The 26,351-nt window shown below is 38.7% G+C and overlaps 1 protein-coding gene across 3 annotated transcripts in view; it reads left to right on the top strand.

Moving 5' to 3' along the window:
• Positions 1 to 2,952: 2,952 nt before the first annotated feature.
• Positions 2,953 to 26,351, top strand: part of AGO3 (argonaute RISC catalytic component 3) — a 127,978-nt gene continuing 104,579 nt past the window's right edge. The window contains exons 1-2 of one of the 3 annotated variants that reach the window (XM_073792010.1): positions 2,953 to 3,401; positions 23,806 to 23,977. In XM_073792010.1, the coding sequence (XP_073648111.1) occupies positions 3,383 to 3,401; positions 23,806 to 23,977 (191 nt within the window). In that variant the 5' untranslated portion in view covers positions 2,953 to 3,382. Of the gene's footprint in view, positions 3,402 to 23,805; positions 23,978 to 25,003; positions 25,026 to 26,351 lie in introns of those variants that run through there. The other 2 variants (XM_019938126.3, XM_073792013.1) reach the window with 2 other exon arrangements.

Below are 26,351 nucleotides of genomic sequence, written 5' to 3'. Positions count from 1 at the left end.
TTCACTGGCTCAATGATAACATCAACATAACAGATTCTTGCAGTCTTTTTGCTCTGCTATCCTTTGTGTTGTTTTATCCTCATGCTAGTTCACCTCAGGATCCCAAGATGGCTGCTATAATTCCAGGAAGGAAATGCTGACAGAACAAAGTCTAGCAGAAGAGGGACTAATTTTTCCCAATGTTTCATTTTAAAGAAAGGGAATCCCTGGAAGCCCCAGCAGATCTGGCCTAACGTCTCATTTGCTAGAAATGGGTCATCTTCCCACTATTCTGTCATTGGCAAAGCAAATGAGATCATCCATCATGAGTGGCTTAGATTAATTACAAGTTATCCTATGAGTCATGTGGATTAGAAAGACAAATCATGTTTGCTAGGCAAGAAGGGATAAAAGGCTCTTGGGTAGGCATCAAGCAGTGTCTGCTCCACCTAGCTACTCTGGTTTTTACAGATGAGGAATGTGATGTTCAGAGAGAGTGTCTTTCCTAGAATCACAGATAGTAGCAGAGGGCCTTCAGTGTCAGCCCTGACTGTCCCTAAAGCCAGTATGTTTTATATTGTGTTCTGCTGCAGTACAAAGTAGCTTCCTTTCTGCCGTGTAAAAATTGCTTGTCTCGGAGAAGAGATTTCAAAGTGTCAAGTCGGCTAACTTCAGCCCATGCAAGAGGAAAGGGTTCTATCCAGTTGCTTTCCTCATCCAGTGATGTTTTTCTAGCACAGGAAGCTTGGAATGCAACTTTCAGAGGGCACTGATTTCTTTGCCCCCAAGATTTCTGTACTATTTTACAGTTCTCCCTTCTGAGAGCAACCAGTACCACAAGGGATGAAGGCAGAGTTGCCATTCTTGAAGCCCACTTATTTATTGGTCCATCCACCTGCCCCACAGATATTTATGGGATGCTGCTATGTACGAGGCACAGGCACTGTTCTAGGCACTGGGGCTATGACAGTTAAGATACACAAAGACCCTGCACCATACCCTTAAGAGCAGACTCATTTGGGAATGAGGTTATCCAAAACTAGGATGTGCATGTTGTCAGGGGAGAGCCTCATACAGCTTGGCTTTGGGCAGAATCATTCAAACTTTTTTGCCTTCCTACTTCGTGATATTACAATTCGTGAGCCTTTCATAATGGGCTCACAGGTGGGGTCCACGGATAGCAGAGGTAGATGGGAAGGGATCATTGACACTTATTAAATTGGGCTGAATTAGAAGGTCCCAATCCTGTTAAATCCATGTCAACAAAGCCAAGAAGCTTGCAGTCATTTAGGGAACCAGTTGAGGGGGTTGAGGGGTGAAAGACTCTATTTACCCCTGTTGAATGCTGCTAAGGACTTGGATTGTGTAGAGTCAAAGATTGAAAATAACTTTTAAGATACAGTGTTTCATCTAGTGACATTTGATAGTTTGAAATTGGGGAGGGCATTTTCAAGTATAAGGGGTAAGGATGGGAAGGAAGAAGTGAGGCAGAATTGGAGTCAGATATGGGTTTGAATCCCATCCATTAAGTGTTTACTGTAGGTGCATCTAATAAGTGCTTTAAGATGATAACAATAGTAAATGCCCTCACTAACATTTAGGGAGGATTTTCTCGGTGCTTTATGTACATTCCCTAACTTCACAACAACTGTGAGGAAACTGAAGCCCAGAGGTTCAAGTGACTGATCCAAGTCCCACAGTGACAGGGGGGGAACTAAAGATAGGATTTTTCCCCCCCTTTCCTCTTTGTCCCAAGCTTTAAAAAAATAATGTATTTTGATTGTTAAAAGTCTAAACATTACTGATACTTAGAGACAGGGAAAAATCATGAATCATTCCTCAACCTGAATAAAATAGTATCACATTTCTTTCAGGCAACAAATACTAATGTGCTGGTCTTAATAACCTTATAAAGCTTACATTCTAGTGGAGGAGGGGGCACCCAATAAACTAGTGAACAAAAATTGCAGATTGGAAAAAAAAAAAAATTGCAGATTGGGAGAGGGGTTCTTAAGGAGATACTGTAATAGTATACAGGAGTACCTCACTATAGATCGGAGGTCCGGGAAAGGCATCTGAAATGTCTTAAGTTGAGGTGTGAAGAGCGGTTGGGGGGCGGAGGGGAAGGGGTGAGTGTGAAGAGGAAGGAGAGGGCTCCTGGCCAAGGGAACCAGAAGCAGAGAGGCTCCAGGTCTAATAGAAAAGCGCTTTCCCCGTTAGGGGAGGCCGACCAGTATAGCTGTCGCATGATGAGGAAGAGTCTCGCTTGAGGGGAAAGGCAGGGGCCCCGTTATGCCTACAGCTGGCCCCGCGATGGAGTTTGGGTCCTGGTGTGACCAGGCGTTATTAAAGAGTTTTTAACATGGAAATTATAAGAACTGATGTTTGTGTCAAGTCCTGTTTCATAATCTTTCCCCAAGTTATATTGTACATTCCCCCCCCCCCAAAAAAAAACATGGTCCTCAAAGCAACTCTACAGGCTTGATCAACTAACTGCTGGTGGTCACTTGACCGCCTGCAGAGGAGGAGGTGCGTGGGTCGGTCCCAACTGGGCGTGGCGGGAGGGCCTCGAGAAGAAGGGGGCCTCTCCTCAGGACAAGATTGGCCCAGGGCCTTCACAGCTGCAGGTCTTGGTCCTGCACCTCAGACCAGCCACGCTTCACGAAGGCTCCTGTCCAGGTTAGCTTTGCCGCCCTCCGCGACCTCGCCTCGGGCAGGCACTGTCCCGCACCAAGGTGGCGGGAGGAGTCCAGCCCCTCGGGGTTGTCTCCAGCAGGCACGGCCGGGCGGAGGGCCGGGCGGAGGGCCGGGCGGAGGGCCGGGCGGAGGGCCGGGCGGAGGGCCGGGCGGAGGGCCGCGGGAGGGCAGGCCCCGCCCAGCTCGCGGCCGTTGGCCGCACCCCATCGCGCTCGCCCCAGGCCCCGCCCAGGCTCGGCGCCCGCTCCGCGACACCTCCCCTGCGTCCTCCGCGCCGGCCGCGCCCGCACAGACGTCGCGTCCGCACGGTTAGGGCGGAGAGGCGAGGCTTGGATGTCGGGCGAGAGCCCGGGCAGCGGAACTGACGCCAGCAGGCTTCCGGGGGCGGCCCCCGGGGAGGTCGGCGGCGGCGCCGCAGTCGTGGAGGGGCACTGGGATCGTAGGCGGCCGCGGGCGACGCAAGTTCCGCACGGAGCCCGTCTCTTCTCGCCTCACGCTTCTTCCTCTCTCCTAGTTGCGCGCTGCCTCCCGACGGCCGCTCTTCCTGACGAGAGCTTTCGGAGTGCGGTTGCTGAGGAGAAGCCGTCACCACCCCGCCTCGGGGCCGAGTGAGGGTTCCTGTCGCGCCGCGTCGCCCCCTGCGCCGCCTCCTTGCCCTCAGTGGCGGGCGCCCTTCTCGCTGGAAGCATTCTCCCCAGCTCCATGAATGGAAATCGGCTCCGCAGGTGAGTGAGTCAGAGCTGCTGGTCCGTCCGTTGGGGGTAACCGCAGAGCATCGTCGCTCCCTGCGCCCCGGCCCAGGTGCGCGAGGTGAGCGCCGTCCCCCTTCGGTCCCCCGCCCGGCCCTTCCTCCGCCTCCCCGCAGCCCCGCCGCAGTTCCCTGGAGCCACGGAGTAGGCGATGACACTGCGGGGAAGAGACTGCTCAAAGGGTTGAAGTTTGGGGTTCCCTAGGCCATATTACTCTTTTTTCCCCGGAGTCTAGAAGGGTTTGCCATCTTTTTTGTTACTCCAGTTGAAGATACAACGGGGTGTGTATTCTTTAATCGGGTAGTGTGTCCCGTAGAGGCACTGGGTGGCCAGCCTTCTCCCTTATGTATCTCCCTTCTGTAGTTGTGAAGATGCATTAAGATAACAGATGAGAATTAAGTTTGAAACAGGTATTAGTGCAACGTCAAATGCAAGATGGAATTTCTTCCATCCCCGAGTTCTCATCTATGTTTGTGGCAGCATGGTACATATAATAGTTCCTGAGGATCTTGGAAATGTCGTATCAGCCTGGATCACTGCTGATGTGAGGAGGTAGATCTTAAAATTGCTGACTATATATATATGTTTTCATTCTATATTCCCTAGAGAATCGGCTGTCATATTCTTGGAAATTTGGAATTTAAGAAAACTGCTTCTTTCCTTGGGAAAAAATGACAGTCTTGAGAAAAAATTGCATCATGGGCAGTACTTATCTTAAAAAAAGAAAAAGCACTTTTTACGGTCTGTAATTAATTGAAGGACATAAAGTAGGTGTTACATAACGATTTGCTTTCCAAATGATCATATTTGGTATGTTAAATTTGGAAGTCTGCTTCATCCAGCCAGTCACAGTTTTATAACTTAATTATGAAAATATTAAGCGGCGGGTGTCTTCTTACTAATAGTACCACAAGTCCCTGAAATTCACATCTCATTTTGCCAATTTGAGAGGCACCTGAATATGAGATAAGAAAAACTTATATGAAAGAAACCAGTGACATAATGATATTAAAGATTTTGTTGACTACGTTAAGGAGTATAATTGTCAAATAGATGCAAAAAGCCCTTAGGAATTGTAGAGGTGGGCTGGGGAGAAGGGTTTATTACAAGTTTTATTATATGGAATTTTCTCTAATCAATTTTTACCGTGTCTCTTTTGCATGCTCTTTTTTTTTTTTCATGTCTCCTTTAAAAGGGAAAGGTTTGTCTAGATTGTGAAGAGCTTTAGACTCTCGTTTGTTTATCATTGATTTGTAGGTTTCCGAAACTGTCTTGCTTTTGTTTTCCAGTTTTCTAATACACTGTTTAGGGAATGTGATGATTTGGGAGCTATACGTGATTTTTACATAACTGTTCTGTTGTTGAGCCTGGAAAACAAACATGAAAGTTAAACACTTTACTACTTATCCTAAAATTTTAAAGATAGTTCCAAAAATTTTTAAGGTTCTTTTCTTTTTTGGGTTTTTCATGTGAAATTATTCCCAAATATATGGGCAACATCTTAGAAAATACTTCTGAAGTCAAACTGCCTAGCCAAGGGGTCCAACTCACCAAGTACGATTCAGTAAACGCTCCTAAGAATTCTTGAGCTATAGATAAGTTTTACTTCTTTTTGCATGGGCCATTGCTGAAATATATACCTATTTAACTGTCCTCCCATCTGAGGAGGTATAGTTAGATTTGTCAGCCATATGCTTGGACATCGTGAAACACAAAGTTTATTCTTCAGTGCAGTTTATACATGATTGTAATTTAATGATGAAGATAAAGTATAATTTGGCTTAAGATTGTCATCAAAACCAAAATTTTCATTCTTCCTGAGACGTGTAATTGTTATGCTGCAAGTGAAATCGAAAGCATAATTGGGAAAAATGTGCAACTAAGTCTAAAATCAAGAACTTGACAGATACATATTTTGGTTTAAAAAATTTTAGATGCATATTTTCTCTGATAGTCTATTGAGTCAGTGTTGGATCTTGGCTCTCCAATTTTGTTCTAAGTTTTTCTTTTGTGTGGAGATTCTCAGGAATCATCTTATGGCAAAATATTTTAAATTCTAATTGTTAGGTGGATACATAGAAAACTTAAATTTATTTACATTAGAGGACTAGAGATACAAATTCTATATAATTGTTTCTTGGCAAATCGTTCTTCACTAAAAGTTAATATTTGTCTATTCTTCCCTTTTGCATGTAATATTTTAAGTGATCTTTTAAGGATGTCCTGTACAATGTAGTGATTTAGTACTGTGTTAACCAAAAAGCTGGCAGGCACAATTGGTTTTTAAATAATAATAATCAATAGTTTAGCATCTGTGCCTGTGACTCCTTAGTTAGAGGAGCTTCTGATGAAACCCTATTTTTTTATGCTTTAATTACAGCTGGACTAAGAGTATATATATTTTCATTCCAAATAAAGTGGGAATAAAAGAAGCAGAAACGTTCATTAAGATATCAGTTCTCCTGAGTAGCTATTTTTTAGGACTGTACTATTCTAGTCTGTATTTTTAGGTAAAGTCAGACTACTGTTAAGGGCAGAAGGAATTGTACTTACCTACCAATGGAAGAAAAACATTTTCTATTACCTTAAATTAATAATAATGCAAAGTGATTTGACATGTTTGGTAGATGTCTTACACAGTCTTGCAAAAGTGAATAGACTATGTTTCTTAGTTATATTCTTGAATTCCTGTTTGAATGTAGTTGTTTTAGGACTCTGTGTTTCTTTAATAATAAAAATCAAGAAAAGTTATTTGAGAACAAGTTCCAAAGGATGTGTGGAAGCTCAATTTGAATGAGGTGGATAAAAGTTGTGGATTCAAAGTACTAAAATATGTAATGCCATTAGGTTTTCAGTTTAGTATTTCTTTAATCCCTTGGGAAATGTTTTTATTGTTATATAGATTTTCTCACTTGTAGATTTTTGTCTTGAAGAAGATAAAATGCTGTTCTGTCTAGAGGGCATGAATTATAAACATGGAAAAGGTTTTTCTACTTTATTGTCGCTTAACTTTTAGCTAGTGCTGCTCTGGAGTGGCCATTATAACTTTTTTCCTAGTATTTATTGCTGTTGACTGGCATTGGGACTTATAAAAATGTGCAAGATTATTTTGATTTTTGTTTTAGAATTTAATTTCTCTGACAGTGATGGAAAGCCCTGAGGGAAAACTGTAAAGGAGGCAAGAAACAACGTTTTTCTTCTAAACAAAGACTTGAAAGTAAAGCGGGAAAAAGAACATCTATGAAACCCTTAAACATAATTCGATTAACATGATGAAGACTTTAAAAACTTATCCTTGATTTCATCACCCTGATATAACCACTCTTTAAAGTTTTAAACCAATTTCCAAGCTAATAAATGTATTAATTAAAAAAAAATTTTTTAATGAAGTTATTTAGGAAAGTGGTTAAAATGAATGAAACAGTTTCTAAGTGCTACGTTTGCTCTTTCAGAGAATTTTATGTAATAGGTTGATAATTTAGAATTAATTTATATTCTCCAGTGGGAACATTGCATTTGTTTGGTTCTGTAGGCCTGGTCTGAAAGTATGCAAAGAGGCCAGAGGCCCTGTAAAGGGGACATTTCCAGGAAAAGTTCTATGTTGTATATGGAAAAACCCTGGCTCGAGATAGAATTCTTGCCAAATTGTCATAAACTGTTAGATTCTAATTGAATACTACATTGCTTTATATCACAACCATCTTTTTTCACACTGGTTTCCATAGTCTTAAAATAATTGAGGGTCTACCTGAAAGATGAATTAAATATTATATTTCGTTAATCTAAAAAATTTTTTTCCTCTTATAATACTTAAAACTAGGATCTTAAGTAATTTATGTGTGGTTTGGTTTTCTTTTGTTTTAATGGATGGGAGGAAAAGGCAAGTGATCTGTTTTCAGGAAGGTAAAGCTAAAAAGATAATTTATTTAAGAATAGTATTCTTTCCAAACCTGTTTAGTCTCGGTTTGTTGTGATGAACAGCATTCACCAGACATTCCTGCTTCTAATTCAGTTGTCTAGGATACTCAATAGACCCTCATTCTTGGCTCATTAACAAAACAGATGTGAGAAAGAATATTGTGTGGTTTTTCAACCATAGTGGTTATGCTGTTAGGATACATGAACAGCCTTTCTGTATTTGGAGTTTCTATAGTTTTCTGCCATTATCTGTGTTTTTAATATTAATGATTTTCTTTGGCTACCCATTGCTTTAAAAAAAAAAAAAGACTACTGAGATTTAGCAAAATCTTGTTACACAACTGATGCTTTCTCTTATATCTTAAATGTGGGCTCTCTGTGGTTTGGTTGCAATAAATTATGTACATTAGTCTGGAATGTTAGTTTAATGAAATAATCTGTAAGAATTCTTGTTTGAAATCAGCCAGTTATTCCTCTGTTGTTTCTAAATTATCAGGTTCTTGAGAAATCAGAAGATATCTGTAGGATATAGTCATGGGATATTTTTATATTCTTCATTTTTGCAAGAAAGTGTTCTCGGTTGTAGGCTTACATAATACAATTTTTGAGTCATTACCAATATTTGATATTTTAACTGATTTCTAAATCTTACAACAGAAGTTCATTAATATATCTCTGAATTTTAAAAAAGGTTGAAGAATAGATTGCAAAATAGGCTTATATCTTAGCAGTGAAGTCCTTTTTTTTGTTTGTTTGAAGAAACTTATAGCTTCTAAATTAGGACTTGCTCTCTGGGTATTTAACATAAAAGTGGCATTCTCTAAAATTACTCAAAATTTTTCTAAATTTTTGCTTGGGTGATCAAAGTTTTTCAAAAGCTACCCAAACTTTAATTATAAAATAAATCTCAAAGCATTTCCATAGTGCGTGGGCTACTTGTTTTCCAGGGGGAAAAATGGCTTTGAAATAATGGTTCCCCATAGTGCATCTGAGAAATTTAGCCCCCAACAGTCTGACTGTTCTAGAGTGATTATTTAGCTACAGTGAATATAATAAATGTAATCTGATATAAGTGCATTGTGTTTGTACAGGTTCACTGAATGAGTACGTAGACTTAGTAGATAAGAAGTTACTGAAATCTCATGCTGATGTTTACTAGTTAGCCTTGTGGAGTTAACTAGTAAACAGAGGCATTTAATTATGTCAAATTTTGAGGTCAACACATTTATTTTTTCAAAACAAAAATAAAAATTTTTTCCTGCTTGTAAAAATGCATGTTTATTATTTTTAAAAAAGCAAACAGTATAGGAAAGTCTAAAATAGAAATGACAATAATATGATCCCATTCTCCAGATAAAACCATTGCAAATTTTTCTTGTATATCTTCTCAAATGTCCATCCATCTGTCATCATATAGTTTTTAACCTGCTTTTTCTACTCAATATTGTATCATGGATATTTTTCTTTATCATTACTTATATCTATGTAGCAATATAGCAACATAATAATTTTTACTGAATACATAGCATTTAAATTTTTTATTTTATTTATTTATTTTTTTGCTGCACTGCATGGCTTGTGGGATCTTAGTTCTCAGAGCAGGGATTGAACCCAGGCCCTTGGCAGTGAAAGCACAAAGTTCTAACCACTGGACTGCCAGGGAATTCCCGCATTTAATTTTATATTATTAATTAGTGTCATTGATGGTGGATTAGATTTCTTTCCAGTTTTTTATAAAATTATAACTAAAACTTTGGTAATTATCCTAATATATACATCTTTGTATAGTGATCCAGTGATTGCTTTAGGATAAATTCCTAGAAGTAGAATGGTTGAAACGAGGTATCCCATGAATATCAAAGCAAAAGTTCCCAGTGAAAATCCACAATTTGGTAATAGGCTGTAGTAGTGCTGTAGTTGATTCTTATTTATTCATTGCTTATTTTCATCAATCACATTTACTATAGACTGTAATTTAGCTTTGGACTCACTAGTACATGTTAGATTGTTAGGTCAGTGAACAACACGCACATATGCTTTGAAAATGTATGGTTTTTTGTTTGAAGTTTAACATGGTTAGTTGTTATTAGCCAGTACTTGCTGTAGCTACTAAAAGAAAAGTTTGAAGTAGAAATGCCAGATAGTGCTTTTTATTTCTGTGTAATTACATTTTCAACTCTATTGGGCAATATATGTATTTGTTAAATAACTAAAATATGCCTCTCTGGAAGTATAATTTGTTGTATTGACAGAATTATTTCTTCCAGTAATTTACATTAAAATATTTTGTATACTTAAATTTGATGATTTTATGGTCAGTTACAGTAGAGTTCTGTTACATTGCTTATTCATGAAACAGAATTTTGGTTTTTACCAGTTTGTATAAAAAGCATGAGGGAAAATAACAATAATGGAGAAAAAAATCGTCAGTGTAATATAGTGTAGAAAGCATGGGTTTTGGAAACAAATCCTGGCTCTCAAATTAACATGGTAACGATGTGTCGTTGTAGGTTCATCGATTGTAACAAATGTACCACTCTGGTGTGGGGATGTTGATATTCGGGGAGGCTGTGCATATGTGGGGGCAGGAGGCATATGGGCAATCTCTACCTTCTGCTCAGTTTTGCTGTGAACCCACAACTGCTCTAAAAAATAAAGTCTATTAAAAATTAATTGTGACTTTGGGCAGTGCTTTTAATCTTCCTTAATCTTAGTTTCCTTATCTGTATAATGGTATAGTAAAGAGATTCAGTATGCAAAGGAAATGACATTCCTCTCTTCCTAATTTTTAAGACATTTTATTATAGAAAATTGAGGATGTATATGCAGAACTGTATAATAAACTCCCATGTACCCATCGCCCATGTCCAGTCATGTCCGTTCTACTTTCCCCTCCCCTGTATTTTTTGAAGCATATTCTAGACATAATAATATTTTATTTATAAATATCTACTAAGTACATCTATAAGAGATATGGGGGACTTCCCTGGTGGTCCAGTGGTTAAGACTCCATGCTTTCACTGCAGGGGGAGCGGGTTCAATCCCTGGTTGGGGAACCTTGCAAGGCGAAGCCAAAAAAAAAAAGTTATGGACTCTTTAAATAAGCCACAGTACCATTATCACAGCATAAAATAATAGTATAACCCTTTATATCAAATATTCAGTCAGTATTCAAATTTCAGCTTGTCTCAGATATTATTCTTTTTTTTTTTTAAACAATTTGCCTCTTTAAAATTTATTTCATTTTTGAGTCAGGATCCAGATAAGTTTCCCACATTGTGAATGATTATTATGTCTTTTAAGTGCCTCTTAATTTGTAAGTTTTCTATCCTCTTTCCCCCTACTATTTATGGATTGTTTGTCCTTTTAGACTTTCTCACAGTCTGGATTTTGCTGGTTCCATCTTCATGGTGTAATTTAACGTGTTTCTCTAAATTTACTGTAAACTGCTAGGACCAAAAAGCTTGATCAGATTCAAGGCATGTGGGATCTTAGTTCCCCATCCAACCAGGGATCGAACCCCCATCCTGTGCAGTGGAAGTGTGGAGTCTTAACCACAGGACCACCAGGGAAGTCCCCTCAGGGTATTCTTTTTTTTTTTTCCCCCTGGCGTGCGGGCCTCTCACTGTTGTGGCCTCTCCCATTGTGGAGGACAGGCTCCAGACGCGCAGACTCAGCGGCCATGGCTCACGGGCCCAGCCGCTCCGCGGCATGTGGGATCCTCCCGGACAGGGGCACGAACCCGTGTTCCCGGCATCGGCAGGCGGACTCTCAACCACTGCGCCACCAGGGAACCCCAGGGTATTCTTTTTGAACTTACTGCAGTCAGGTTTTTGTCCCTAGAACTTCACTGAAATTGCTTTTATCAAAGTCAACAAAGAATTTGTTAAACCCAGTAGTCAGTTCCCAAATCTTAATTTTATTTGTCTCTTCAACTTCATTTGATTACTTTGCTTCCTTCTGGACATTCCTTTTCCACTTGGCTTCCTGGCCACCACATTCTCCAGATCCTCCTCCAACCTTATTGGCTATCACTTTTCTGCTTCCTTGCTGTTTCATCTTCATCTCCCCAATCTCTAAACATTGGGAGTTTCCCAGAGCTTATTAGTATTCTTCTGTATCCTGCCACAGTCAGGGTGATCTCCTCTGGTCCAGTGGTTTCAAATATCACTAATATGCCAAGGGCACTCATAGCTACATTTCCAGCCTGGACCTCTCCCTTGAACTCCACACCCATCTAACTGCCTACTAGATGCCTACTTGTACAGAAACCTTGACGTTAACATGTCCTAAAAATCCTCTTGATTTCTTCTCAAAGCTTTCTATTATTCCTGAGTCTTTCCTGTCTCAGTAAGTGCATTTCCAATTCTTTTAGTTGCTTAGACCAAAAAGCTTTGAGGGCTCTTTTCTCTCATACCCCACACCTAATCCATTAGCAGTTCCCGTTGGGTCTACCATCTAAATATTTTCCACAGTGACCTCATTCCCATAGCTGCTACCACCCCTGCCCTAGCCAACATTATCTTTTGCGTGGAAAGTCGACTATCCTACTAACTGGTCTCCCTGCTTGTACTTTTACATATAATTTTTCATACAGCAGCTAGAGTGATTATTTAAAAAAAGTTTGTCAGATCATAATGCTTCTTGATTCAGAACCCTTTGTTGGTTTCTCATGTCTCAGAATAAAATCCAAAGACCTCATCATGGCTTGCAAATCCTATAAGATCTGATCTCCCAGCATCTTTCTGACCTCATCTCCTACCGTTCTCTCTGCTCCAGGCACAGTGGTCTCCTTGCTGTTCATCAAACACCAAGCAAACTTCTGCTTTTTCCTTTATACTTGATTTTTCCTTGCCTGGAATGCTCTTTCAGCTGTCTACATGACTTTTTCTTTCACTTCTGTTTTATGCCTACTTGTCACCTTTTCAAAGAGGTCTTCTTTGACAAACCTATCTAATATGGCTAACTACCTCTCCCCCCACACACACATTTTCTATCCCCGTAACCTATCTTATTTTTTTAAAATAAATTTATTTATTTATTTTTATTTTTGGCTGCATTGGGTCTTTGTTGCTGTGCGTGGGCTAAGCGGCGAGTGGGGGCTACTCTTCATTACGGTGCCCGTACTTCTCATTGGGTGGCTTCTCTTGTTGAAGAGCACGGACTCTAGGTGCACGGGCTTCAGTAGTTGTGGCTTGCGGGCTCTAGAGCGCAGGCTCAGTAGTTGTGGTGCACAGGCTTAGTTGCTCCGCGGCATGTGGATCTTCCCAGAGCAGGGCTCGAACCCGTGTCCCCTGCATTGGCAGGTGGATTCTTAACCACTGCGTCACCAGGGAAACCCTAACCTATCTTATTGTTTTATAGCAGTTATTACTACCTAATTGGCAAAAAAGAAATACAATATAATCTGCCCCACACCCCTATAAAACCTTCATGAGGACCAGGTCTTTATTGTTATTATTAAAATTATTCACTTGAACAATGTTTCGCACTTAGGATACAGTAAATATTTGTGGTTTTTGTTTGCTTGTTTGTTTGTTTTTTGTGATACGCGGGCCTCTCACTGTTGTGGCCTCTCCCGTTGTGGAGCACAGGCTCCGGACGCGCAGGCTCAGCGGCCATGGCTCACAGGCCCAGCCGCTTCGCGGCATGTGGGATCTTCGCGGACCGGGGCACGAACCCGCGTCCCCTGCATCGGCAAGCGGACTCTCAACCACTGCGGCACCAGGGAAGCCCTACAGTAAATATTTGAACACATTTACGAGTCAATGAATGGATGACTTAATGAATGATAGATTTTCAGCACGTGTTAGTTTGTAGTAGTATAGTGTACTGATTAAAAGCCCAGGCTCTGAAATCAGACTGCCTGTTTGCAAATTGTAGCTTTGCCACTTTCTGTGAACATGTTTTTTAATCTCCTTGTGCTTCAGTTTCCTCAGTATAGTATAGTACCTGCCTCAAAAGTTATGTTGTAAGAAGTCACCAAATGTATATCAGATATATAATACTCAATACATGTTAGCTGTTATTGTTGTTATAATTTTGGGTTATCCCCGAGTATATTGTGAACTACTTAAGCAAAGTAACTGACTTATTAATTAATCCATGTATCTATAAAACCTCGAACATAATAATTGTTCAATAAATAGAATAGATAAATGACTTTTTATGTTTTTGATTTTTAAAAAATTGTCTATGGGGGCAGTGAATTTCAGAAGAGAATGGGGGTTATAGAAAAATAAAACATTATTAAGCCAATCTTGATAGTCATCACATGTAAATAAAACAGCAGAAAGTTATTTTTTTAAACACATAAAAGGTTTTTTAAAATTTTAATGCCTAATGCTAGAGAGGGCATAGGAGAGAAATCTGGTGATAGTAATGCATTTATATGCCAGTTTGGTAGTAAATACCAAGAGTCAGAAACATGTTTCTGTTCCTATGCTTTGACCTGGTAGGTCTCTTTCTGAAATTTATCTGAAGGAAAAAATTCTATATGCCACTTTCCCTCTGTAGCTCCCCCAAATAAAACAGTAGGTGCTTGATGCAGAGAAATTCACTTAGCATAGTTGTGTGAAATGTTGTAGCTGTTTATTTATATTAATATTTATTGAAGAGCTACTACTTTTTTTAATGGCTTCTGTGCCAGGCACATCTAGAATGTATAGGTCATTTTATCTAATTTTTAAAATAAGGTAACTGAATGTACCTCAACATAAGAGAGGCCATATATGACAAAGCCCACAGCTAGTATCCTACTCAGTGGTGAAAAGCTGAAAGCTTTTCCTCTGAGATCAGGAGCAAGACAAGAAGCCTCCTCTCAACACTTTTATTCAAATAGTGCTGGAAGTCCTAGCCAGAACAGTTAGGCAGGAAAAAGAAAGAAAAGGCATCTGAATTGGAATGGAAGGAGTAAAATTGTCTCTATTTGCAGATGACATGCTATTATATATAGAAAACCCTAAAGACTGCATGAAAAACTATTAGAAGTAATAAATGAATTTAGTAGAGTTGCGGGATACAAAATCAATATACAAAATCTATTGCATTTCTGGACTTCCCTGGTGGTCCAGTGGTTAAGAATCCGCCTTCCAGTGCAGAGGACGCAGGTTTGATCCCTAGTCGGGGAACTAAGATCCCACATACTGTGGGGCACCTGAGCCCGCGCGCCGCAACTACTGAGTCCGTGCGCTCTAGAGCCCACGTGCCACAACTAGAGAGCCCACGTGCTGCAACTACTGAGTCCATATGCTCTGGAGCCTGTGTGCCACAACTAGAGAAGCCCATGCAACACAACGAAAGATCCCACATGCCTCAACGAAAGATCCCACATGCCTCAACAAAGATCCTGCGTGCCGCAACTAAGACCCGATGCAGCCAAATAAATAATAAATTTATAACAAAAAAGCCAAAATCTACTGCATTTCTATACACTAACAACTAAATATCAAAAAGATAAATTTTTTAAAAGTCCCATTTATGGTAGCATCAAAAACAATAAAATGCTTATGAATAAATTTAACCAAGAAAGTCAAAGATCTAGGGGCTTCCCTGGTGGCGCAGTGATTGAGAGTCCGCCTGCCAATGCAGGGGACACGGGTTCGTGCCCCGGTCTGGGAAGATCCCACATGCCGCGGAGTGGCTGGGCCCATGAGCCATGGCCAATAAGCCCGTGCGTCCAGAGCCTGTGCTCCGCAATGGGAGAGGCCACAACAGTGAGAGGCCCGCAGACCGCCAAAAAAAAAAAAAAGAAAAAGAAAGTCAAAGATCTACACATTGAAAACTATAAGACATTGATGAAAGCAATCAAAGAAGACACAAATATGTGGAAAGATATCCTGTGCTCATGGATTGGAAGAATTAATATTGTTTAAATGTCCACACTACCCAAAGTGATCTACAGATTCAGTGCAGTCCCTATCAAAATTGCAATGACAAAAAAAAAAAGAAAAAAATTGCAATGGCATTTTCTACAGAAATAGAAAAAACAATCCTAAAATTTATGTGGAACCACAAAAGACCCCCAATAGCTAAAGCAGTCTTGAGAAGGATGAACAAAGAAAACTTCCTGATTTCAAACTATATTATAAAGTTATGTCAAAACAGTGTGGTATTGGCATAAAAATAGGCACATAGATCAATGTGAGCCCAGAAATAAACCCATGCATGTATGGTCAGTTAGTTTTTGACAAAGGAGCAAAGACTATACATGGGGAAAGGATAGTCTCTTTAATAAATGGTGTTGGGTAAACTGGATAGCCATATGCAAAAGAATGAAACTAGACCCCAACTTATACCATATATAGAAATTAAAATGGATCAAAGACTTTAACAGAAGACCTGAAACCATAAAACTCCTAGAAGAAAACAGCACGTGAGCTCCTTGACATTGGTCTTGGCAATGATTTTTAAAATTTAATAGCAAAAGCAAAGGCAACAAAAGCAAAAATAAAGAGGTGAGACTCCATCAAACTAAAAAGCTTCTGCTCAGCAAAGGAAACCATTGGCAAAATTAAAAGGAAACTTATAGAATGGGAGAAAATATTTGCAAACCACATACCTGATAGAGGGTTAGTATCCAAAATATACAAGAAACTCTTACAACTCAGTAGCAAAAAAACCAACTCAGTTAAAAAATGGGCAAAGGGCGGAGCAGCTAGGCCTGTGCACCACAACTACTGAGCCTGTGCTCTAGGGCCCGCGAACCACAATTACTGAGCCCGCGTGCTGCAACTACTAAAGCCCACGTGCCTAGAGCCTGAGCTCTGCAACAAGAGAAGCCACTGCAATGAGAAGCCCGCTCACCGCAACGAAGAGTAGCCCCCGCTCGCAGCAACTAGAGAAAGCCCGCACAGCAACGAGGACCCAACAATGAAGACCCAATGCAGCCATAAATAAATAGATAGATAGATAGATAAATTTATTAAAAAAATAAAATGGGCAAAGGACCTGAATAGACATTTTTCCAAAGAAGACATACAAATGGCCAACTGGTACATAAAAGGTGCTCAGCATCTCTAGTCATCATGGAAATGCAAATCAAAACCACAGTGAGATATAACCTCATACCTGTTAGGATGACTTTTATCAAAAAGACAGGATGATAAATGCTGTTGTGAGTGTGGAGAAAAGAGAAGCCGTATACACTGTTGGTGGGAACATAAACTGGTATGGCCACAATGGAAAACTGTGTGGAGGTTCCTCAAGAAATTAAAAATAGAGCTACCATATGTTCCTTTACCAGGGGGGAAGGGTGGAGGGGAGAGATAGATTGGGAGTTTGGGATTGACATGTACACACCGCTGTAATTAAAATAGATAACCAACAAGGACCTACTGTATAGCACAGGGAACTCTGCGCAATATTCTGTAATAACCTAGATGGGGAAAGAATTTGAAAGAAATAGACACATGTATATGTATAACTGAATCACTTTACTGTTCACGTGAAGCTAACACAACATTGTTAATCAACTATACTCCAATATTTAAAAAAAAAAAAAGAATAGGGCTGCCATATATTCCAGCAATCCCACTTCTGGGTATATATCCGAAGGAAACGAAACCATTATCTTGAAGAGATATCTGTACTCTAATGTTCATTGCAGCATTCACAATAGCCAGGGTATGGAGACTGTCTTAAGTATCCATCAGCGGATGAATGAATCAAGAAAATGTGATGTGTGTGTATACACACACACACACACACACACACACACACACGTATACACATAGTGGAATATTACTTAGCCTTAAAAAAAGAAGGGAATCCTGTTATTTCTGACAATATGGATGAGCCTGGAGGGCACTATGCTAAGTATAATAAGACAAAGACAAATACTACATGGTATCACTTATATGTGGAATCTAAAAATAAAAAGTCAAACTCAGAAACAGTAGAAAAATGGTTGCCAGGGAGTGGGGGAAATTGGGAAAAGTTGGTACAAGGGTACAAACTTTGAGCTATAAAATAAATAAGGTCTGAGGATCTAATGTATAACATAGTGACTATAGTTGATAATACTCTGTTGTATAATTGAAATTTGCTGAGAGAGTAGAACTTAAATGTTCTAAGTCCCCCCTCATCCCCCAAAAAAGGTGAATATGTGGAGTGATGAATGAGTTAATTAACTTGATGGGGAGAATCTTTTCACAGTGCACAGGTATGTCAAATCATTGTGTTGTGCAGTCTAAATATCATTTTAAAAAATACACTACCAAATGTAAAATACATAGCTAGTGGGAAGCAGCCGCATAGCACAGGGAGATCAGCTCTGTGCTTTGTGACCACCTAGAGGGGTGGGATAGGGAGGGTGGGAGGGAGACGCAAGAGGGAGGAGATATGGGGATATATGTGTACATATAGCTGATTCACTTTGTTATAAAGCAGAAACTAACACACCATTGTAAAGCAGTTATACTCCAATAAAGATGTTAAAAAAAAAAAGATCCCACATATAAGTGAAAATAATAATAATAGGCAACTGAGTCTTAGAGGCTGTGACTTTCCCCTGGTCATTAGATCTGGAATTTGAACTCAGGTTTGAGACCATACTTCAGTTGAAGTAATTAATATAATTACTCCTTTTATCAGTTAAGAGTTTTAGTTGCAAATAACAGCAATCCAACAGAAACTAATTTAAGCAAAAGGGGTTTATTGGCTCATGGAACGCAAGGCAGGTTGAATAGAAGGCAATAGGAAGAACCGGTTTGCAGCTGAGCTTGCATCTGGAGCAGGTGGAACTAGTAACTGATGGTATCAGACTACTCCATCTCTTATTTTGATTTCTCTCTATTTGTAGCTCTCTACTTGTAGCTTCCATTTTCTCTCACTGTTGATTGGCTTTTTCTATGCATCAGAACACCTGATCTCCAACAGCTATTATATCTCACAGCTTTAGTCCCTGAAGAGGAAATACCTGATTGTTGTTTAGGTCCCAAGTTAAAACAAAAAAAGTCCCAGGGAAAAGGCTTATTACTTTCTCTTGGTTCTGGTGTCCATCCCTAGATGAGTCAGTTGTGGTGTCAAATTCACGTAAGAATATATCAATTGCTGCTATTCATGTAGTACGTGAGAGAGTGTGTAGTTTTCAAGAGAATAGCCAGTAGGTGGAGGAAAAGGGTGGGGTTGTGTTTAGCATACAATCCTGTGAATATCCACTACAACTGCTTATGTTTCACTATTTATAATAGTGAAACATTGGAAGCAAGCTAAATATTCTTGAGTGGAACCTGGTCAGTTTTACTTCATCAACTTCATGTATTATTACATAACCATTAAAATTATGAATATGAAGACCTTAGTAATACAGATATGCTTATGAGGCTATGTTAAGTGGGAACAGAATATAACATTTTATATACAGTGTGTTTGCTACTGTGAAACTTGAAAATGTAATGGAAGGGATTCAGATTACTCAAACAAATTTATGAGGTAGTGTGACAGAGGGTCACTGTGCTCCACAGTCTGGTCCCTAGCTTTGCAGATCCTGATGCTTGGTTTTGCCAGGCATCCAGAGCTGATCATCACCTTGATGGACCGATTGATGCTAACCAAGTTCACAAGAAACTAATATATAAGTCATAATGCCAATTTAATTATTTACAAAGAAAAATACCATTTCCAGAGCATAAAGAAGATTCATGTTGACTAGTCAGCGACTTATCTCCCTCCGGCCATCTATATGGGTATACAGACAGTAATCAGAAGGTTGCTTTGTAATCGTGGAATCAGAACAAGGGACTTAATATGATGTGCTCTTTAGTATTAGGGATAGAAATATGAGTCACTCATAAACTCTGTCCTCAGGTCACTCAATTTGTAAGAAAATGCAGGTAGTTAAATAGCTATAGAATTTTCTCCGTGTGGAGTAGACAGATTATTTTATTAGGCTCAGAACTTCCACTAAAGAAAACTAAAAAATCTGGATAAGATGGAACAAAATGCCTTCTTAAGAGGATGGAATAATTAAGAATAGGTTACTGAAAATCAGACATTCTGTATCACAACCACTAGTTGGGAGACTATTTCCCTTTATTTTATTTTTATAAATGTATTTTATTTATTTTTGGACTGTGTTGGGTCTTCTTTGCTGCGCATGGGCTTTCTCTAGTTGTGGCGAGCAGGGGCTACTCTTTGTGCGAGCTTCTCGTTGCGGTGGCTTCCGTTGTTGAGGAGCATGGGCTCTAGGCGCGTGGGCTTCAGTAGTTGTGACACGTGGGCTCAGTAGTTGTGGCGCACGGGCTTAGTTGTTCCGAGGCATGTGGGATCTTCCCAGACCAGGGATCAAACCCGTGTCCCCTGCATTGGCAGGGAGGGGGATTCTTAACCACTGCGCCACCAGGGAAGTACCCCCTGAGTTAATTTTTGAAAAAAGTTTTAGGTCTGTGTCCAGATTCTTTTTTTTTTTCCCCCTTTAGCATGTGGATATCCATCCACTTATCAGCACCATTGCTTGAATAGACTCCTTTTTCCGTTGAATTGCCTTTGCTCCTTTGTCAAAGATCAGTTGACTTGTGGTTCAATTTTGGGGCTGTGTATTCCTCTGATGTATTTTTCTATTCTTTGACAAAAACCCACACTGTCGCGATTATTGTAGCCTTATACATTAGCACCAAAAAAAGAAAAGAAAGAAATACTTAGGTATAAATCTAACAAAATATGTACGAGATCTATGTGAGGAAAACTACAAAACTCTGGTTTAAAAAAATCAAAGAAAATCTAAATAAATAGAGATATTTTATTATACATGGATAGGAAGACTCAGTATAAAGATGTCAGCTTTTCTCAACTTGATTTATGTACTTAGCACAATTCCAAGCAAAATCCCAGCAAGTTATTTTGTGGATATTGACAAACTGATTGTAAAGTTTATAGGGAAAGGCAAAATACCCAGAACAACTACATGATATTAAAGGAGATTAAAGTCAGAGAACTGATTGACAGTACCTGATTTCAAAACTTACTGTAAAATATCATAATCGAGACAGTGTATTATTGACAAAAGGATAAACAAATATATCAGTGGAACACAATAGAGAGCACAGCAGAATGGGTTCCAATCTCAGTTCTGCTACTTACTAGCTATGAAATTTTAGGCAAATCATTTCAGTTTTCCTCATCTATAAAATCATTATGAAGTTTGGGGTTCCATTTGTTTATTTTTGCTTTTATTTCTATTGCCTTGGGAAACGTTGGTATGATTTACAATCAAACTTATAAGGTTTTGCACAGCAAAGGAAACCATAAACAAAATGAAAAGGCATCCTACGGACTGGGAGAAAAATATTTACAAGTGATGCGACCGACAGGGCTTAATTTCCAAAATATACAAACAGCTCCTACAATTCAATGACAAAAAAACCCATTAAAAAAGGTGGGCAGAACACCTAAATAGACATTTCTACAAAGAAGACATAAAGATGGCCAACAGGAACATGAAAAGATGTTCCACATCGCTAATTATTAGAAAAATGAAAATCAAAACTACAGTGAAAAAAAAACAAAAAACAAAAAACTACAGTGAGAGGGCTTCCCTGGTGGCGCAGTGGTTGAGAGTCCGCCTGCCGATGCAGGGGACACGGGTTCATGCCCCGGTCCGGGAAGATCCCACATGCCGCAGAGCGGCTGGGCCCGTGAGCCATGGCCACTGGGCCTGCACGTCCGGAGCCTGTGCTCCGCAACAGGAGAGGCCACAACAGTAAGAGGCCCACATACCGCAAAAAAAAAAAAAAAAAAAATACAGTGAGGTATCACCTCACACCAGTCAGAATGACCATCATCAAATTTACAAATAATAAATGCTGGAGGGTGTGTGGAGAAAAAGGAACCCTCCTACACTGTTGGTGGGAATGTAAATTGGTACAGTTACTATGGAAAACAGTATGGAGGTTCCTCAAAAAACTAAAAATAGGGTTGTCATATGATCCAGCAATCCCACTCCTGGGCATATACCCAGACAAAACTGTAATTCGAAAAGATATATGCAACCCTATGTTCATAGCAGCACTATTTACAATAGCCAAGACATGGAAACAGCCTAAATGTCCATCAACAGATGAATGGATAAAGAAAATGTGGTATATGTACACGATGGAATATTACTCAGCCATTAAAAAGAATGAAATAATGCCATTTGCAACAACATGGATGGACCTAGAGATTATCATACTAAGCAAAGTAAGTCAGAAAGAGAAAGACATACTGTATGATATCACTTATATGTGGAATCTAAAATACAACACAAATGAACATATCTATGAAAGAGAAACAGACTATAGACAGAGAGAACAAATTTGTGGTTGCCAAGGGAGAGGCTGGGTTGGGGAGGGAAGGACTTGGAGTTTGGGATTAGCAGATGTAAACTATTATATATCGGATGGATAAACAACAAGGTCCTACTGTATAGCACAGGGAACTATATTCAATATCCTGTGGTAAACCACATTGGAAAAGAATATGAAAAAGAATATATATGTATAACTGAGTCACTTTGCTGTACAGCAGAAATTAAACACAACAATGTAAATCAACTATACTTCAATAGTAAAAAAAAAATTATTGCAAGGTTTGGTAAGAGCTTGATAAATTTTATCTGTTGTTCATGTTCTGATTTTATCCTGACAGGATTCATAAGAAAGAGGCAGGTTAGGTATTATTTCCATTTTATAGATCAGGAAATAGAATTTCAGGGCTATTAATATTTAACAAAGGTCAAGTGGTTAGATAAATGGCAGAGCCAGAACTATGACCTAGTCTAGAATTACTCATTATTACCTATCTCAGTTTAGGATAGCAGGAAAGATTATGCCCTCAGAAAAGATCTTACAAATATATGAAAACAAAATTTAAAAATAAGTGATGCAGGTGGCACTTTAATGTACTTTCATCCACAGTGAAGAAAAGTTGTTAATTATCTTTTTTCCTATTCTCTGGAAGAATTTGTTTAAGATTAGTATTATTTCTTTCCTTAAATGTTTGGTATAATTCTCTAGTGAAGCCATCTGGATCTGGAATTTTTTAGTGTGTGCATGTGTGTGAATATTTTTAATTGTGGATTTAATTTTTTCAGATAGTTACAGGACTTTTCAGATATTTTAAATGTAAATTCATTTAGATAATATTTACTAACTGAATTTATTGTTTGAATTTTGTTTAACAAAGCTACAACATTTTGAGCTTCAAAAACTTAATGTTAGATATCACCTAGGGTTTGTTTTTTTCTTAACTGTGATAAAATATATATAACATTAAATTTGCTGTCCTAGCAATTTTTAAGTGTACAATTTAGTAGTATTTAAGTACATTCACATTGTTGTGCAACCAATCGCCAGAACTCTTTTCATTTTGCAAAACTGAAACTATACTCATTAAGCAACAATTCCTTTTTCTACCTTTTTCCCCAGCCCCTGGCAACCGCCCTTCTACTTTGTCTCTATGAATATGACTACTCTAGGTATTAGGTGGAATCATACAGTGTCTTTTTGTGACTGGCTTATTTCACTTAGCATGACCTCTACAAGGTTCATCTATGTTGTAGCATGTGTCAGGATTTCCTTCCTTTTTAAGGCTGATTGATGTCCCATTATAGGTATATACCAGATTTTCTTTATCCGTTCATGCGTCAGTGGACACTTAGGTTGCTTCCACCTTTCGTCTATTGTGAATAGTACTGCTATGAGCATAGGTGTATAATTATCTTTTCAATACCCTGCTTTCAATTCTTTTGGGTTTATACCCAGAAGTAGATCATGGATCTACTAGATCGTATGGTAATTCTATTTTTAATATTTTGAGGAACCACTGTACTGTTTTCCAAAACAGCTGCACCATTTTACATTTTATTTGAAAAGAGAACTTTTCAAATTTTATATGCTTTTGTGTACCAGTAAGCTGTATCTTTCTAGGACTTAGTCTATTTCATCAAACTTTCAAATTTATTAACAATGTTTGTAATGTCTTCTGTATCTGTAGTAATACTGATACTTTTTTTCCCATTTATATTGGTTACTTAAGCCTTTTTTTCTTCTGTTGTAAAAGTCACTGGAATTTATCAATTTTAGTTATCTTTTCAAATAATTGAGTTTGTTGTTCCTTTTTATTGTATATTGTTTTTATTTTGTTCATCTGCTCTTACCCTTCTTTAAGTTTACTTTGCTATTGGTTGCATACATTTTAGATACGATTTGTGCTTTGTTTATGCTCACCTGGGTTTGTGTGCTCCTTTCTACCCCTTCCAAAACAATTTTCCAGAGGTACCCAGTTTTTGTTTCTTTGTATGTTTGTTTTAATGAGGAAAGTAAAGTGGGGTGAAAGAAATTGGTATTAGAAACCATGTCATCTTTCAGCACTAGGCTTCAAGCATTATCAGCTGTACTTAAAACTCTAACTTACTCTGGTTGACAAGATTATTAAATGCAGCTTGTAAGAGTGTCTCTCTCTTTTTTTTCCCCTTCCCTGGCAGGACCCGTTGGGGCCCAGCCCCTACTCATGGTGCCCAGAAGACCTGGCTATGGCACCATGGGCAAACCCATTAAATTGCTGGCTAACTGTTTTCAAGTTGAAATTCCAAAGATTGATGTCTACCTCTATGAGGTAGATATTAAACCAGACAAGTGTCCTAGGAGAGTGAACAGGTAAGAATTCAGAGATCTTTTGCTTTTGGTATTTGTCTTTGCTTTAGAAATTATGTTTATCTTGTATATCTAAATAGCAATGATAATGTCTAACAGTTTGACCAAGAACAGATGGTAATTTGCTTTGAAATTGACTATACTTCAGAGGTGTGATGATGGGAAAAATCTACAAACAGCCTTGAAATTTTTCCATTATAACATAAATTCATATGTTTTCTCTGTGATAATAGAAAAGGTGCAAGTCATTTTTATGTGCTCTTGAAATCAGACTGAGCATTTTTTCCTTTGCTGTTAGGTAATATTTATCGGTGCTTTCTTTTTTCTCCCCACCCCACCTCGACCTTATTTACCCCTTTCGTGATGTTCCCTTTAAGATGATGGTGGTTGTCATGGTTTCATGCCTTCTGTTCTCCTGATCCTCAACTCCTAACTGTTCCCTACTCTTTTATAGGAACAAGTATGTATGATATATAAAGATTTATCAATCTGCTTTCAATAAGCTTCTTTCACTTCCCCCAAATACTATGGATATGGATGTGGTTTAGATAATACAGGAACAGAAAAGGAATTTATGACGTGATGTATACCACAAAGGAGGGTTTTTAAAAAAAAATGACTTATGGACAAAATATTTAGAACACAATGATGTTCAACTTAGCCTTTTAGTTTGTACTATCAAATACCCCAGCCTTTTCTTACTCAGTAAGTATTATTATTAAGAGCCTTCATTTAAAACGTAGATTTATTGCTGTCAAGAAATTTGTAATTTAGTAGAAGAAGAGATAAGACACATAAGAAATATGACATGAATGAGCACTAAGAGACTTTTTAATAACATATAAAAGAAGACCATCATATGAGTGTTATAATTAACATGCAATAAAGAGTTCTTTCTGAGGTCAGGAAGCAAGCTGTGGAGTATTACAAGTGGAGGAATCTTAAAATTATCAACTAATCTGATGCCTTTTTTTTTTTTCCTGATACCTTTTTTGTAGCTGAAATCCAGAAAGGTTGAGAGGCTTACTCAACAACATTTCTAATAGCAAAGGTGAGACCAGCACTCCAGAATCCTGACTTGATAGTCATTAAGAAATATTTGTAAAGCAAGAAGGAAAGGAATTGGGCTAATCTAAACAGTTGGTAGAACTGCAGATCGTGTAATAAAGAGAACACTTTTTTTTTTTTTTTTTTAAAGATGAGGCAGCAGTAACAAAGGTACAACAATTGAGAAGAACCAGGTTTAGTGAGCCTAAGCCAGGCTTAAGGGGGGAGGTTCTGGTCAGGTACTACAATAAGCTACCATCTGTGAGTACATGACTTCCTAATCTTGCTGTAGCCTCCACCTCTTTCCTGAGCTTCAGACTTGACACCTGAATATCTATAAAGTGCTTCAAACACAGGTCAAAACAACTTACTCTCTCAATCCCCATCCCCACACTCCACTCATACTACTATATTCTTTTGCTCTACCTAAATTCCCAAACTAGACCTTCCTTTTTCCTCCTGTTGGTTATCAAGTCCTATTGCTTCTGTTTCAGAAATTATTCCCTAATTTGGCCCCTCTCCATCCATACTGCTACCACCTTGGTTTCAGACCCTTATTTGTTATCTAGACTATTGTAATGATCTTCAAATTGGTCTCCCCTAACATTTCTTTCTCTCCCCATTCTCGATAAGTATCCATACTTCTGGCGTAGTTATTCTTTTAAATAAGAAATCTGATTATATCACTCCCCTACTTTAAAATGTATTCAGCTCCCTATTGCCTACAGAATAATATCCCAAATTTAGTATAGCATACCTTTCTTAGTTTGGCTCTAACCTTTATCTTTTTTCATATTCTGCAACTCCTACCTGGAATGCCTCCTCTGCCCTTACCTATCTGGCAAACTTCTATTATTTTTCAAGACAAACCTTTTGAACTCCATAGTCAGATAGTAGTTCATTCTTTTTTTCTTTTTCTTTTTTACAAATAATATTTGGCAGTTTATTAACCAGTGGAGTATATTGCACAACAAATTACCTCACATCTTTCAGGAAGAAAAACAATTAAATTTGAAAAGTAAAGACATCACCCACTGAATTCGGACACAGTTAAAATGTGCTTTAAATATTTCTTTGGGAGAAGGGACACAACACTTCTACTCCATTAAGAGAAACATATGTACAGTCCAGGTCTTTTGTTTTCTTTACACCCATCATGCCATGAATTCATAGGTAATGGGTTCCAACAGTTCAGGCTCCTTTCCACTGGTTCTCATGAAGTGTGCTTCTCTGGGTGGAGCAGGCTGGCGCTTCAGCTGAACCCAAGTACCTTTCTCTTTGGCTTCCTTCTTTTTCTGATCGTTTTCCTTCACACATTTCAGAAAGCTGT

This window comes from Tursiops truncatus, chromosome 1 (assembly GCF_011762595.2).
Source record: "Tursiops truncatus isolate mTurTru1 chromosome 1, mTurTru1.mat.Y, whole genome shotgun sequence".
Taxonomy (NCBI): domain Eukaryota; kingdom Metazoa; phylum Chordata; class Mammalia; order Artiodactyla; family Delphinidae; genus Tursiops; species Tursiops truncatus.
This window is presented reverse-complemented; position numbering and strand designations above follow the sequence as displayed.